Source organism: Myotis yumanensis, unplaced genomic scaffold (genome assembly GCF_028538775.1).
Source record: "Myotis yumanensis isolate MYYU_CA2020_CCGP unplaced genomic scaffold, mMyoYum1.0.hap1 SCAF_5, whole genome shotgun sequence".
NCBI lineage: Eukaryota > Metazoa > Chordata > Mammalia > Chiroptera > Vespertilionidae > Myotis > Myotis yumanensis.
This window is the reverse complement of record NW_027223756.1, coordinates 79,466,142-79,482,204: the sequence shown is the minus strand read 5'-3', so window position 1 is coordinate 79,482,204 and position 16,063 is coordinate 79,466,142. Positions and strand designations below refer to the sequence as shown.

General features: G+C 51.2%; 1 protein-coding gene across 3 annotated transcripts in view; it reads right to left on the bottom strand.

Annotated features, from left to right (window-relative positions):
- The window catches only part of UHRF1 (ubiquitin like with PHD and ring finger domains 1), a 40,614-nt gene extending 28,419 nt beyond the window's left edge, over nucleotides 1–12,195 (bottom strand). For 2 of the 3 annotated variants that reach the window (XM_070415883.1, XM_070415885.1), the window contains exons 1-2: nucleotides 11,427–11,527; nucleotides 10,623–10,789 (exon numbers count right to left, since the gene is read on the bottom strand). In XM_070415883.1, coding sequence (XP_070271984.1) covers nucleotides 10,623–10,775 — 153 coding nt within the window. In that variant the 5' untranslated portion in view covers nucleotides 10,776–10,789; nucleotides 11,427–11,527. Of the gene's footprint in view, nucleotides 1–10,622; nucleotides 10,790–11,426; nucleotides 11,528–12,104 lie in introns of those variants that run through there. The other variant, XM_070415884.1, reaches the window with a different exon arrangement.
- Between the last annotated feature and the right edge of the window lie 3,868 nt (nucleotides 12,196–16,063).

Genomic DNA, 16,063 nt, shown 5'->3' with positions numbered 1-16,063 from the left:
GTGTCTTCTTGGTGCCAGGCACAGGCACATGCTGTGAGCTAAGGAGGGAATCTGCCCTCAGATTATGGGACATAAAACCTGTTCCCTCCCGGGTATGCACACTGATACCCCTTCCCCAGACTCTCTCAAATGAGGACTCCTGGTGTCATTAGGTAAGTGTCCCCATAAGCACAGCACAATCCTGCTGTGCTGTGGATACACATCAGATGTCAGGGGAGGTTTCCTTAGTACTTCATGTGTTAACGTGCTTTGCAACTTTTGTTACAATAAACACACATTGTCATTCTCAATTGAGGGCAATCCAGCATACAGGTGCCACTGGCACACAATGTTTGGGGACATCTATGGTTGTCACGATGGAGTGCATAGGGCCAGAAATACTGCAAAACCTTCCACAGTACCCAGGATGGCCCTCCACAGACAATGACCTGGCCCCAATGTCAGCAGTGGCCAGGAAGGAGACCCAGCCTATGTGAGCCCAAGGAGACATACACCCCAACATCCACAAGTCACCTCTGTAAAGCTCTAGCTCAGGTCTTACCCACACAGGGCAACTTCTCAGATCCATTACCTCCACCCCTATTAACTCCTCGATGCTAATTCCACCCACACTAGACACCTGCTAACAGGACACTGTGGCCAGCACAGCTTAGCAATCTACACCCCTGGGTGTGAAGGAGTTTTGTCTTCTGAGTGGCATCCCGATGGCACAAAAGGCCAAGGAGTTACCTTTTATTAGAAACTATCCCGCAGCACTCCGCCAACACGCAACAAGGACCTGCAAGGGTACCTTGTTCTATCCAGATGCCCCTAAGGCCGGTCTGTGTGACACTGGGCTGGATCGTCAGCACACCTGGCCCCCACCCACAATGCCAGGAGCTCCCCCAGTCATGCCAACCACAGATGTCTCCAAACTTCCACCGTCCCCTTGGGGCAGAACAACCTGGTTCAGAAGCGGTACTCTAAAGAAAAGGGAAAAGAGAGGAAAACATACACTTCCCTCCTTCCAAATTTTTACCAAAAGCTGATGTTTCAAAGGGCTGGTTGCAATTAACATGCAAACAGCATCGGGGGTCACAGCGGAGGCAAGTTTCAGGGTCCTAGGTCATCCTACAACCAAGTCAAGTGCCCTTGACCAGGAATCGAACTCTTGACTCTTAGGTCCTCAGGCCAACGCGCCAACCACTGAGCAACTGGCCAGGGCTAAATATGTTTTTTACTTACAATATTTCGTTTTGTCTTTTAGTTGTATTTTTGAAGTAGTTGTGCGAGGCAGCAGTTTCCGGTGTTTACCTATGCCGCCATCTTGGTTTCTCTACTTACAATATTTCAACTTCTCAGGATATAACAACCCATCACAAGTCAAAGGGCATCTGTATTTGAAATTCTGGAAAGGGCAAAACTATGGAGACAGTGAAAGGATCAGTGGCTGCCAGAAAGTGGAGGGAGGATAAATAGGTATAGCACAGAGTATTTTTAAGGCAGTGAAACTACTCTGTGTAGTTTCCAACCCCATGGAACTTATGACACCAAGAGTGAACCCTAAGGGAGCCTGTGGACTCTGGGTGACTATGACATGCCAATCTAGGTACATGGCTTATAACAAATGCACCATCTGGTGCCTGATGCTGACAGTAGGTGTGTGAGTACACAGGAAATCTCTGAACCTGCCTCATCATTTTGCTGAGAAGCTAAGATTGCTCTCAGAAATAAAGTTTATTAATTAAAAAAAAAAAAAAGGACAAATACCCCCAGTGTGACTGTGACAGGAAACCACCAGAGGGCAAGCCAAATGGCCTTAAAAAGGATAAACAAGACATTTGCACCTAGGGCCCAGCACCTCCAGGGTTAGGCAGACATCCCTTATTCGCCTGGTCATTCTGTGGGGAGGGGCCATCCTGGGCACTTCTGAGCATTGAGCAGCATCCCTGGCCTCTACCCACACCTAATGCCTGAGCACCCCCAATCCTGATAGCCACAATGTCCCCAGACAAGGCCCAGTGTCTCCAGGGGGAGTTGCCCTCAATGAGAACCAGTAAGCTAGAGAGACCCTCACATGTGCTTGAGGACACGGACACCAATGTTCCTACCTGGCATATTCACAGGCATTATTTGCAAGCAAAACTATGGCTTACACATGCAAAGGAGTATCACACAGCTGCACGTGACAGTGAAACACAGCAAAAGTGGATGTGTCTCCCACACACACATCAAGGGAAACGAGGACGACTTCAGAGGACACTTCAGAGGACGGGAAATAAACCTAGCCGCCTGGGCAACAGAGGCAGTGGTAGGGCCGAGCCAGAAGGGAGCACGTGATCAGACTTGTTTCACAACGAGCACCGGACAGAGGCCGAGTTGGAGAGAAGAGAGGCCAAGCTGGGAGGCTGAGGTAAGAGAGGAGGCAGAATGCACCAGAATGGCCACTGGGGGTGCAGAGGAGGGGTGGAAAGGGTCACGCAGACACTGAGGCACAGGGAATCCTGATTTGGGTTCAGCACTCACACCACTCCTCTCTCATGGTGTTTTTCTACTGACAACACCTCCCACAGGTTGAGCCCCACACTGAGCCTGACCTGGCCCCTCACCTCCATGACAGGTCAGGAAGCCAGACTGACAGAAGCCCACTGACTTCCTCAGGGCCTGAGCTTCCTAGAGGCGACCTGCCTGCTCGCACAAGGGCGCAGACAGAGGCACAAACAGGGCAGGACGTGGGCAGGAAAGGGGGCACTCGGGCTGAGCCAGGCTGGCATGGAACTCTGCCTGCAGGACACGATTCACAACCTAGAGCTTTCCAGAAGGGTCCTGCAGCCAGCAGGAAGCAGCTTGCACAACTGCTGGCTACCGTGAGGAGGTGTATTGTATGCCCCTCTACCCCCACCGGCTTCCCCAAAGCTGTGCAGAAACGTTCAGGAACCACAAGGAGAGCGGCTGGGCCCAGGCCCACCTCATGCTAACATGTCCGCATGAGGTGACCAAACAGTCTAAGGTTTGGGTTCGTTATCGAGATCCTAAAATTCCAACCAAGGCTAATGGCATTAATAAAAGCTATAGCTTTTTCCGCCAGACACCAAATCTGCTGGCACCTTGATCTTGGACTTCCAACCTCCAGAACTGTAAGAAATAAAAATCTGATGTTTATAAAAAACATAAAAAATTTTAAAAAGCTATAAAAACTGAATGACAAGTAAGCACCACCTTTCGTTAGAGGTTCTAATGTTAAAATTAAACCTGAGGGGGCAGTCAATTGGGGGAAAAGGAGACTTATGTAAAACTTTAGACAATAAAAAAAAAATTAAACCTGAAGTTAAAATCTTGAATAACCAAAATTTCCACTGACAACCCCTTAAATCGCCTGTAGTAAAATGTGCAGTTGTACCTAGATATCTGCAGGGCAGTGGGTCCTGAACCCCCAAGGACACCCAAATCGCGAGATGCTCAAGTCCCTTAAAGAAAACTAGTGTCCCAGTGCATGGACTCATGCACACTGAAAGAAAACTAATTAGAAGAAATATTTTAATATCGCTATTCGCCCTTTCTCTACAATAGAAGTGTCAACCAAATTCACAATCGACAATGACAGATCGAAACACAAGCGTGCGATTGGTGCAGAGAGCTTTATATGTATCGTGCATGGGCGAGTCAACTTAGTCTTTTATACATAGGATAAACTTGCTTAATTAGACCTGCTTTCTGATTTAGCTAAACTTTTTCCAGCCCAGTGAAGCACCTCAACTTCTCATTCAGGTAACTGTCAGCAACACAGCAGTAAATATCAACACGAAGCAGATTATCATTGTAGATCACGCAGGGAGAACAAAGGGTAAAATATTTAACTGCAGCAGTGTTTGACTATATTCTGAGCAGTGGAAAAACCTGGAGTCATTTTCAAGGTCCACCATTTCTTACTTCTTTTCAGTCAGGTCAAGTTTCTAAACTTTCTAAATCTCCATTTTCCAGCTAATGAAAAGAAAATAGGATTCCACCGAGTCTCCTCTCTACCTACTCCAGGACTTCTGTGAGGATCAAATGAGATGAGGCACAGGAAAACGCTTCACAGACATTTGGCTAAAGTGTAAAATGTTTAAAGTATAAAGCAAGTCATGTTCCTGGGCTGAAGAAACTGCAAGGAGGCTAGTCACTAGGGAGAGGAAGCCAGGCGTTGCTACGTGACGTCATTACCTGGCGCCCACAGCGACCACTTCCGGGCTGGGCTGGGCTGTGGGCCGTATTTTGCACCATGGGGTCTCAGCAGCGTTGGCTGCGATTTGGTGGGCTGTTGCTCCGGGGTGGTGGCAAGGCCTGTGTCCCACTTGGGGGAAGCTGAGTGTTGCTTTGTCAGCGCCAGGTCCACAATGCCATTTCTTTGTAAATGACCAGTGCATGTCACAGCAGCTCCTGCATTGAGAGTCTGGCCCCAGTGGTCAGTGCGCATCATAGCGACTGGTCGGACTATCGGAGGAACACTTAGCACTACGGTGTCGGGTGAATTTCCCGCCAAAATATAAGATGGCGCGGGCAATTATTTAGGTTTCCCGCGCAAAATCAGAGTTAGTTTAAAATGCCTATATCTTTTGAAGTATGGGTTCGAAGTATGGGTATGAAACGGTTCGCATACGCAGGTAGGTATCTTTGTGAACGGCAAACAAACAAATATTTGGTAATACGCAGTTACAATCGGCCCGAGTTTACACGTTTCCCACACTCCACCGCAAATCTATATGAACCGAGTTAAGACGGCTCCCGCGGAGTACGCGCAATTCACGCGAGCCGACTTAACTCGTTTCCTGCAATCCAAGTGTTAGCATATTAGCCTTTTATATATATAGATAGATAGCATACTTGCACATAACCTACATTTGCATGACCCCCCAGGGACACCCAAATGATTAGATGCCCAAGTCCCTTATATAAAATGGTGTAGTATTTGCACAGCACCTAGAGCAGGGCACCTTACACATCCCTTCAATTGCGTGGATTCAACATAGTGCTTGGCATGCAGCAAATTCAAGTTTTGATTTTTGAAACTTTCTGGGATTTCCCCTCCTGAATAGTTTTTATCTGTGGTTGGTCAAATCTGTGGAACAAAACAAAACCTGCAGATATGGAAGACTGACTATATGTGTTTGGAGGCACATAACCCTGTACTGCAGATTCAGGTCTGACGGCAAAACTGCATACAGTATTTTTTAAAATTGATTTGAGAGAGAAAGGAAGAGGGGAGGGAGGGAGAGAGGGAGAGGGAGAAAGAGAGCAACATCAACTTGTTGTTCCACTTATTTATGCACTCATTGGTTGATTCCTGTATGCGTCCTGACTGGGGATCAAACCCACAACCTTGGCGCATCAGGACAACACTCTAACCAACCAAGCTACGTGGCCAGGGCCAACTGCCTACAATATTTAAATTATGTCTCTCTTTCTCTCTTTTAAACCAAGTATGCTTCCTGGACATTTGGAATTTTATGCCATGGGCATCATGTAAATCTAAATAAACACATATAAAATTTAACAACTAAGCACCTGGTTCCTTTTGGAAACTTGTATTAAAATCTCACCATGGTCCTGGCTGGTTTGGCTCAGTGGATAGAGCGTTGGCCTGAGGACTGAAGGGTCCCACGTTCAATTCCGGTCAAGGGCACATGCCCGGGTTGCGGGCTTGATCCCCAGTAGGGGCTGTGCAGGAGATAGTCAATCAATGATTCTCTCTCATCATTGATGTTTCTCTCTCTCTCTCTCCCTTCCTCTCTGAAATCAATAAAGATATATTTTTAAAAAAGGAAAAAAGCTCACCATGTCTTAGCCTGTTTGGCTCAGTGTATAGAGTGTCAGCCTGTGGACCAACGGGTCCTGGTTCGATTCCGGTCAAGGGCATGTACCTCAGTTGCAGGCTCCTCCCCGGCCCTGGTCGGGGTGAGTGCAGATGGCAACCAATCAATGTGTGTCTCTCACATCAATATTTCTGTCTTTCTCTCTTCCACTCTCTCTAAAAATCAATGGAAAATATTCTCAGGTGAGGATTAAAAAAATGAATTAAAAAAATTAAAGGAGATGCTCTTAAAAAAAAAAAAAAAACTCACCATGTTGCCTGGCCAGGGTAGCTCAGTGGTTGAACATCAACCCATGAACCAAGAGGTCACCAGGTTCAATTCCCAATCAGGGCACATGCCCGGGTTTCAGGCTCGATCCCCAGTAGGGGTGCACAAGTGGCAGCCGATCAATTTTTCTCTCATCCATGTTTCTATCTCTCTATTCCTCTCCCTTCCCCTCTCTCTAAAATCAATAAAATACAAAAAATAAAAATAAAAAATAAAAAAAGCTCGCCATGCCTATTGCTTCTGTTCACTTTCTGCCCTTCGTGACTTTTTGGGGGATACTTTTCAGGGTGCCGTGTGCTGCCCCCCAAAACACAAGAGAGCAGGAAATAAATGTCACCGGGTTTGGCATGTGGCGGCAATTTGGGTGATAGGTGGAGAGGACATAAACCAGACTGCAGGGTCTTAATGAGGGTGGCGTGAGCCTGGTACCAAGAAGGACCCAGAGCTGGAGAAAAGGGAACTTGCAGAGGCAGGAAGTGAGAAACTGCTCTGCCCCTCTTCCAGGGGATGCAGCTTACCCCACCCTCATCTTCCCATCTCAGCCTCCAGGCCTCCGCAGAGCAACCTGAGGTGCAGGCCAGACAAGAGGGATGGAGAGACAGAAGAAGAAAACACAGGGAACAGGATCCCAGATGTGACAGAGGTGACACAACTGCCCACTCGGGAAGGAGCAAGCAGAGTGAGCACCTCAAGCACGACCCTTCTCGCACATCCTAGCCCCTCTCGGACATGGAGAATGCAAATCAGGCAGGATTTCTAACATGCAAGAAACGATGGACATAACCCCAGCAGAAGCTCTTCGGGGTCCTCAATCACTTTGGAGGGTGGACAGGGGGCCTGAGACCAAACAGTCTGAGCACCCTGCCCTGGAAAAACTCCTGCAACCAAGTGCCCTGACACATTGCACAGCAATGTTGTTCCTGAGAATAAAACCTGGCTTCACCAACCCGGAGCCCGGATCAGAGCACAAGGTGATTGGCACACCACAGCCCTCGTGACAGTTCTGTCCCACACTTGGTTTTGTAAACAAATGTATTGTGACGCCTACTGAAACAGGTCCATTCGTTTGCATACTGTCTATGGCTGCCTTCCTGCTCCAGTGGTGGAGGTGAGCAGTCCCCAGGGAGACAGATATTTACTACCAGGCTCTTTACAGACAGAATCTGCTGACCCCCGGCTTAGAGGGCATGCCCTCTAGCTGGGAGCTCTCCATGGGAAAAAGGGACCTTCCCTCTAGCAGCCGGAAGAATAAGTCTCTGCAAGGAACTGTCCTATTTGCTGCCTGACCCTGCCCTTCGGAAAGACAGGCAGCGTCCTGGAAAGGCCACTACAGCAGGGACACTTGGTAGGTTACTGTGACATGAGTGACCCTTGCAAGGCCATTCCCAGGATATCATTTCAACTGATCTTTCAGACTGACCTTAACAGAGCCTTGGAGCTCAGCAAGGCCAAGTGAGCTGCTTTCCTAAGTTATCTACAAAACTACTAGGGGTGATTTTGTCCCCAAGAGGACACTTGGTGATGCTGGGGACACTTGTGGTTATCACACCAGGGGTGCTCCTAGCATTGAGTGGGTGGGGCCAGGAATGCTGCTCAACACGGCACAGCCCCCCACAGAGAAAGACCAAGCCCCTCATGGAGAATGACCGGCCCCCATGTCAGGGGCCCCCAGGGGGACAGGCCCTGAGCTGATTTATTGCACCTTTATTGTGAGCCAGACATGGGCTCATTCCTTCACATCCATTACCTCACTGAATTCTTACCATGCCACAATGCCGAGTCCACAATTAGCTCTGTCCGAACAGAGAGTCCATGGCCAAGCCGCTGGGACAGGGGACTTGGGAAGATTATGTAAAGCGCAAAGCCTTGTACCTGAGCTTGTTCAAGGCTATGCCACAAATAACAGCTATTATTAATTTTATGGGCAGCAAAAAACAGGCGCCAGATGCCTCTCTCCTTGCCCAGGCTGGGCCTGCCGCCGAGGTCCCTTCCCCCCATGCTCCCTGTATTTCCGCCAATCAAGCGACATAACCGCCAACCTATTCAGCCTAAATAAGCTGCCACAAAGCCCTCCCATATCCTGAAGAAAGACTCAGCTATGTTCTGCTTTATGGTCTCAGTCAACCTCCCTGCAGAACTTGGACTGCTTTGCCATATTTCTTTTAAGGGCGGGGCGGGGAGATTGTGCAGACTCCCTAGAACGTTCTGGAAAACAACAGCTCTCCTGCACCCACTGGAAACTGCACCACTTCCTATCACTATTAGTCCAGTCTGTTTGCAGGCTTGACTTGCTTGGAGCCGCGGCTTGTGTGCTTTTGTCACCCACCCTCCCGTCGATGTCCACACCTCCGAGCCACCAGGCCGATTCCTGGCCAGACAACCTTGGGGAAATTGCATCAGGCCCTGAGGCCTGGCTTCCTTACCCGGAAGACAGAAACAACTGCACGTTCCCTCACAAAGCTGCCTGCCGAGCGCAGCAGGAAGGAGAATGGGCCACACTGTGGTAACTATAAAAGCTGCACTGTGTGAAAGCAGCGTTAAGAGCCCTGTATCTCATCGCCAACAGCCTTAAGATTAAAGGCACTATGTGTGTGTCTAAGGCACCTTGGTGTTGCTGTCATCATGCTTTGTACTTACTCAGAGGTCAGCAAGACTTCTGAATGGATCAAATACTGTATGATGAATGAAGGGAGATAGGGGTTTGGTTATGTGGGTGTAGATATTTGTCAGAACTCCAAATGGTCTGCTTAAGACGTGCCTTGATATATACAAATTTTACCTAAAAAGACAGTGAGAACCCCAATAGTGAACTCTACTTAATGACAGGCATGCTGAGTGTTTAGGGGTGATATGAACGATCGTCTGCAAACTTACTTTGAAATGCATCCCCAAAAATAAGACATATTGGTGGATGGATAGAGCAAGACAGAGCCGAGTGATAAAAGTGACCACACAAAATATCAGTGGTAAAACCTAGGGAGGTGTTCATGTGTTCGTGGGTCTTTCAACTTTTCTACATGTTTGCAATGTAAAAATTAAAATGAACAGTGTTTAATAGAATATAAACCTACTGATGTTGAAAAAAAAACAAAACGTGTTTGGCACACAACAGGCAAACAAACATACGTGCTTCCTTGAACTTTGTGAGGACTCCATTCAACCTGCCTTTGAACTACACCATGAACTGCTTAGTAGGCACATGCAAGGGGTTTTCAGAAAGGACCTCTGCTGAACAAATCGACTGAGTGGCAAATCACAGTCCGTGTAGATGCCACCAAATGAGGCCCTTCAGAGGCAGGAGACAGCAGCCCAGCGGAGCTCCACGCAAGCCCTGCCTTTTCTCAACACGAATGCGACTGCACAGTTAAATCCCCAAGTTTGCAGGATCGGCTTTCCCTCCCCAGGCAGGGCGGGTTATAACTCAGATTCTTAAGACATTCAAGTCATCCTATCTCTCACAGGAAGGAGGCTAAAGGTCTTCCAGGGCGCTGCAAGCCCAAGAAATTAATCATCAGGTCTCATTTCAAGTAAGCACACAGGATCCTCCCAACCCCCAAAAATCATGCCCAGGCGCGGACACGGAGTGTTTATTTTTCAATCTAGACACCAGATGGCGGCAGGATCCAGTTCAAAACGCCACAACAACAAAGTCGGGCGCACAGCCCAACCGAAGACTTTTAATCCAGTTCAATCGCTACACCACTGTCCCTACGGTCCACCCAACTCCAGGATGGTCCCAGCAGACAGGACCCACACTTCGTGCCACCATCTCCCACTCAGGGAAATTTCATTCCCAGGCGTACATCCCGCCATCCCCCCAAGGACAACTACAAAACTGGAAACCTCCCCCAGTGCCACTGGAGAAAGCGTCCCAACGGCGAGCCACCGCTAAAGCAGGGGTGGCCATTTTAACTGCTTCCAGGGTCGGAGGACAGAGCGCAAAGGACAGAGGAGCACGGCCGCAGACCACAGCACCAGCCCCTGGTCATCCGCAGCCCCCGCAAAAGCAGGCCCAGAGGGGCAGAAATTCCAGGTTTGCGAGCATCGTCTCCCGCCTCTGAATAAGCTGGTCCAAATTTCTAGAAAACACCCTCGAGGGTCAAACTCAAAATAGGTGCGGGCCTTGGTCCACCAGTGTGAGTTTCAAAGAACAACCCGGTCCCTTCCGCCCTAGTGTTTGAGTAAGGATTCTAGGCTCTTCCTTGAAATTCATCGGCTCTCCGTCAGCCACCTCCAACTTCTTTTCCTAGAAATCATTTTGAGGGGCTTCAAAAACAATAAAAGGAAAAGGGAGTGTGAGAAGCCCGAATGCTACAGATTCCAGTGCCAGCTGCCTGCCCAGTGTGTCAGACTGAGTTGAGCCTTTGTTCCTGGCTCAGGCATGGGAGTTTTCTGTGGAGACATAAAGCGGGACCGGATGGGGGGGGGGGGGGGGGACTGAATGTGCTGGTGGCGGAGGAGCAAAGCCTGGACGAGACAGGAACAAAGGTGCTGGGCGGCGGGCAGCCTGCAGGGCGCGTTTACCTGCTTGCCCCGGTAGAAGAGCCTCTGTCGGCCGGGCTCCACGTGGAACAGCTCCTGGATCTTCTCCCGCAGCTCTTCCACCTTGGTCAGCCTGGAGAGCGAGCCCACGCTGTGGGCCACCTTCCCGTCCATGGTGCGAACCTGGATCCACATGATGCCTGCTGGTGCTGCGAGAGCAGAGTGGATCCTCCGGTCAGTGCTGCCGCTGCCGCCCCCACCAGGCCCGTGCCACACTTGGGTCATCCTGGCTTTGTCCAGTCTGTGGACACCCAAAAACTCCCCCGAACGCCCTCTCGGACCCCCTAGTCCTCACAGACGGCCAGAGCTAGCCCGGGGCCAGGCAGAGTAAATTAAAGGAGTTAACGCGTAAATGACTAACACCGGGGTAGCGTTTAGGAGGAAGGGGAAATTAGGGAAGGCAAACGGCCTCTTGAACCACTCAGTCCAACCCACACACCCGCTTCGGAGGAAAGAGACACCAACGTCCAGAGGAGGAAGGACACAGCCAAAAGCTGAGGGGTCGAGTTCGTTCGTTCGTTCGTTCATTCATTCATTCATTCATTCACTGAATTAATACTGACGCAAGAGGAAAACCCAAAAGTCCGGCGCAGGTCGGAACTTCAGAAGTCCCTGGGAACTCAACTAAGTGCGAAGGGGAAGAACCCCCCACCCCCCACCGAGACACGCGAGGCTCCGACCCCTCGGTGTCGGCGACCCCCGGGGCGCGACGCGGCTGGCCCCCGCGGTGGCCATGGCAACCGGCCGCCCCGTCCCGGCCACCCCCGCACACGCCGAGCGTCTCACCTCAGCCCCACCGCGTCCACGCGCGCCGGCTCTCGCTCCCCGGACTCTGACTCCCGTCCTCGGGGCCCCTCTTATCCTCCCTCCCGCCGGAGTGGGCCACGCCAGAGAGCCCACGCCCACCCCCACCGCCGGGCCGCCGGAGGGGCCCCTCGCTCGATCCGCCTCGCTCATTGGCTCTGCCGCGCCAGGCCGCCCCGCCCCGCCCGCTCCCCATTGGCCCAGACGTGCCCGGGGAACGAAGGGCGCGCGAAACCGGGCTCCGGCGCGACAATTGAATCGCGGGGCGCCCCGCGCGCAGGCGCGGAGCCTGACAAGGTCCCCCGCGGCTCTCCCGGCCCTCCCCCACCCAGCTGGCGAGACCCCCGCGGGGCTCCGGGGAGGTTCCGCCGGCCCGTGCCTACGTCCGGAATTCCGAAGGCCACTGCCCAGGGCCGACCGAGGTTCGGGCAGAGCCGAGTCCGCGTGCAGGAGAGCCCGGTGCCGGCGTGGGCGCGGGCACGGCGGCACCGGTGCGGACCGCGCTCTCAGGCCGCTCAGGAAAGTTTTGCAAAGTCTCAGCGCCCGGTGCGCTGGGTTTCCCACCTCCCCCTCCCCCTTCCTCCCCCTGCCCCCCCCCACCACCCCCTACACACACACACACAGGCCCAGGCTGGTGCCCCAAGTCGCCTGGCCACTCACCTCGCCGGCCGCCCCCCCACTCTCCTGCCTGCGCGCTTGGCCCTGGAAATGGCGATAGAGCCGCGTGTGTGGCCCAGACCCCGCGCGGACGTGCGTGCGACCCGGAGCGCCCAGTCTGCCCACGCTGCCAGCTGCTCTGATTTTTTTCCCGCGAAAACTCGGCGTTTAGAAGTTGTGGGAGGCCACGCAGGGGGCGGGCGCCTGCACGGTGATTGGCCGCTGCAGTGGCGCGAAGCAAGAAAGGGGGTGGGGGGCGCCCCCGCCTCAATCCACCCCCGCTTCTTCCAGCAGGCCACGGCCCCGCCCAGGCCTGCGCGCTCCGCTGGGTGCCCAGCGTACATGGGGCCCAGTGGTGGGACCAGGGTCGCCCCACATGCTGCCCTCCAAAGAGCCCTAGGCACACCCAGAATAGAGACCCCCTTGGCCTACTGAGTCGGCTCCTGCAGACCCCCCACCCCGACCTGGGCACGCATTGACCAGTAGGGCAAGGAAGGCTGGAATCAATGTCACCCCTGCACGAGAATGTGGGGGGCCAACCGGATGGACAGGCTGATTGCCCCCAGCCCCACTTCCTAGCGTCAGGGCCCGCTGGCACTCCCACTCTACCCACCCATGAGACTTGTTTGTTTGCTGGTTCCCCACGTTCCCGCTCTCCCCCCGCCCCCTCCTCTTTTTCCCGCCTTTTCTGGGCTGTCCAGGCGGGAAGGGCTGCCCTGCCTGCTCTGCTCTGGCCAGTCTTGGCGGGCATCCATGCTGGGCACCTACAAAGCATCTGGACAGAGAGCTCAGAGCTAGGGGCCCAGCACGTGGGCAAGGCTGACCCTGTGGGTGGTCTCCAGGAGGGTACATTTTTATCTGAGGAGACCGGCAAGAAATGGATAAATGAAGCAGATCATTTCAGACACTACATGCAACAGCTGGAGAGTGACCAGTGGCCTGTGGGGGTGGGGAGGGAGGATATTCTGGGTGAGGTGGAGAGGTGGGCCTCTCTTGGAACATGACATTTGAGCTGAGATCTGAGAAGAGAAACCAAGGACAGATGGGTTCAGGAAGGGAGGGCAAGCTCAGAAACAGGAAAAGGCTGAGAGGTGTAGGGGGAGCCGCAAGGAGGCCAAAGTAGCTGAACAGACACAGCAGAAGGGAGGTTAGGAGAGGGTGAGGTCAGAGGGGTGTCAGATAAGACCTCACAGGCCACCTGGAGGACTTTGGTCTTTCTCTTGGGAGCAGCAAGTAGCATGGGAGGGCTGTGAGTAGAAAAGTGAGGAGTTGCCATTTGTGCTTTTACAAGGTTTCTCTGACACTGTAGAGTCCGTTCCATCTTAGCACTGGTACTTCTGCTTTGATTTTCCCAGTGTTGACAGAATCCTGCCTCTCCAAAGATGGCCACATCCTAATCCCTGGAACGTGTGGATAGGATACCTTCCATGATAAAAGGGGCTTTACAGCTGGGTAAGTGAAAACTCCTGAGATGGGGAAATATCCTAGATTATCTGGGCTGGCCCAATATCATCACAAGGGTCCTGATAAGTGGAGGAGAGAGGGTCAGAGTCAGAGAAGAGATGTGACAACAGAAGTAGGGGTTGGAATGATGAGGCCAAGAGGCAAGGGAGGTGGGAAGCCTCTAAAAGCTAGAAAAGGCAAGGAACAGATTCTCTCCTAGACCCCTAGAACACAGTCCCATCAACTCCTTGATTTAGCTCCTTAAAACCTGTTTTAGACTTATTATCTCCAGCACTGTAAGAGAATTAAGCTGTGTTGTTTTAACCCACTACATTTGGGGTAATTTGTTACAGCAGCCATAGAAAACTAATACACTCCAATACACAAAGTCCAGATGCTGCTAACTTTCTCTAACTTCAGGACTCCGTATTACCAAGTGCATTTCTGAGTGCTCAGCATTCAGCCACGTAGAGACCATGTCACAGGTGTGAGCAGGTATCCATCAGGCCTACTGGAGCCTGTGAAGCAAATGAGACCTTCCAAATTGAGAACACCTGCTGCAGGAACCTGGCCTGCTCCTGCTGAGCACATATCATCTGTTGAACCTGCTGTTGCAAAAACTCAGTACGGCCCAAAGGGGTAATACATTCTTTCTGTACATTTGATACAGGGCACAGTTCAGGCTCCTTGGACATCTGAAGTTAAGTAACACAGAAGTACTGGTATCTGGCTTTTCCTGCAGAAAAGTTCACAAGAACTGGTGACACAGATCCCCATTTCTCTAGTCATTTGGAGACAGAGGGGTTGCTTGGGTTAATTAACAGACATGGATAAGCTCTTGCCAGTTTTACTCAGTGATTAGCAGTGGTTCTCAACCTTCTGGCCCTTTAAATACAGTTCCTCATGTTGTGACCCAACCATAACATTATTTTTGTTGCTAGTTCATAACTGTAATGTTGCTACTGTTATGAATCGTAATGTAAATATCTGATATGCAGGATGGTCTTAGGAGACCCCTGTGAAAGGGTCGCGACCCACAGGTTGAGAACCGCTGGATTAGAGGGTCAGCCTGCAGATCAATTGGTCTCAGGTTCTATTCCCCATCAACAGCACTTACCTTGGTTGAAGGTTCCTCAGCCCCAGTAGGGGTGGGTGCGGGAGGCAACCAATCAATGTGTCTCTCATGTTGATGTTTCTCTCTCTCTCTCTCTCTCTCTCTCTCTCTCTCTCTCCCTCTCTCCCCCACCCCCCTACTCCTCCCTTCCGTCCTCTCCCCTCTCTCTGGAAACCAATGGAAAAAATATCCTCAGATGAGGATTAAAATAAATAAATAAACTAGGCCAGGTGGCTCCGTTGGTTAGTGTTGTCCCGATGAGCCAACGTCGTGTGTTTGATCTCCAGTCAGGACACATACAGGAGTCAACCAATGAATGTGTGGATGAGTGGAACAACAAATTGATGTTTCTCGCTTTCTCCCTTACTCTTTCTCTTTAAAACACATTTTTTTAAAAAGATACTATGCCAAGTTTCTCCAAAAGACACTTACAAACCCTTTAGGGTGACAATATGTTGATGTCCACAAAAAACATCATGTACATTAAAACAGCAAAGATGATGAATGAGGCCTTCCCAGAGTCTGGAGAATGGACACTTTCCAATGCCTCTTTTGCTTTAGTGTCACTCTCACTTAGGCACCAGCCCACATGCCAATCAGGAATAACCATCAGAGTACAAAGGACCTCAATTTCCCTTTTGCGAAATGATACACTCTTGAAGGTCAGAAAGATGTTCGGCAAACTTTTATTGCCCTCCCTGGTCCAATCAGGTCCTGGATCCAGCAGACATTGGTGGACACAACGCTTGCTGAGACGAAGTCCCGCCCGGAAGGCACTTCCCATCCAATGGGGGAGACAGGCATAAAGGGAAATGTCAGTTGTGCGGGGAGACGGTTCTTCATGGTGGCATCCACATGTAGGTGGGACCACACAGTGCTCTGAGCACCTTCAATTCACATCAGATTTCATGTCCTGGCCACATCTTTAATCTTTTTTCTAACACAGACTGGGATGAATATAGAACCATTAAAATGAAAATGATTGCCCTCACCGGTTTGGCTCAGTAGATAGAGCGTCGGCCTGCGGACTGAAAGGACCCAGGTTCGATTCCAGTCAAGGGCATGTACCTTGGTTGCGGGCACATCCCCAGTAGGGAGTGTGCAGGAGGCAGCTGATCGATGTTTCTCTCTCATCGATGTTTCTAACTCTCTATCTCTCTCCCTTCCTCTCTGTGGAAAATCAATAAAATATATTTTTAAAAAAATGAAAATGATTGTGTCTGACCCCAGAACAATGTGTGAATCCTGAGGCACACATAGCAAATTTGGGGGCCATCAGATGGGGCAGAAAATACCTCTGGGCTCATTTGCTGTGCCTCTCCATCTGGACATAGAGCTCACAACACCTACCTCAGCAGAGTGGCTGGACCAACTCTTCCCACCCAAGGCCCCTAAACCCCTGGCA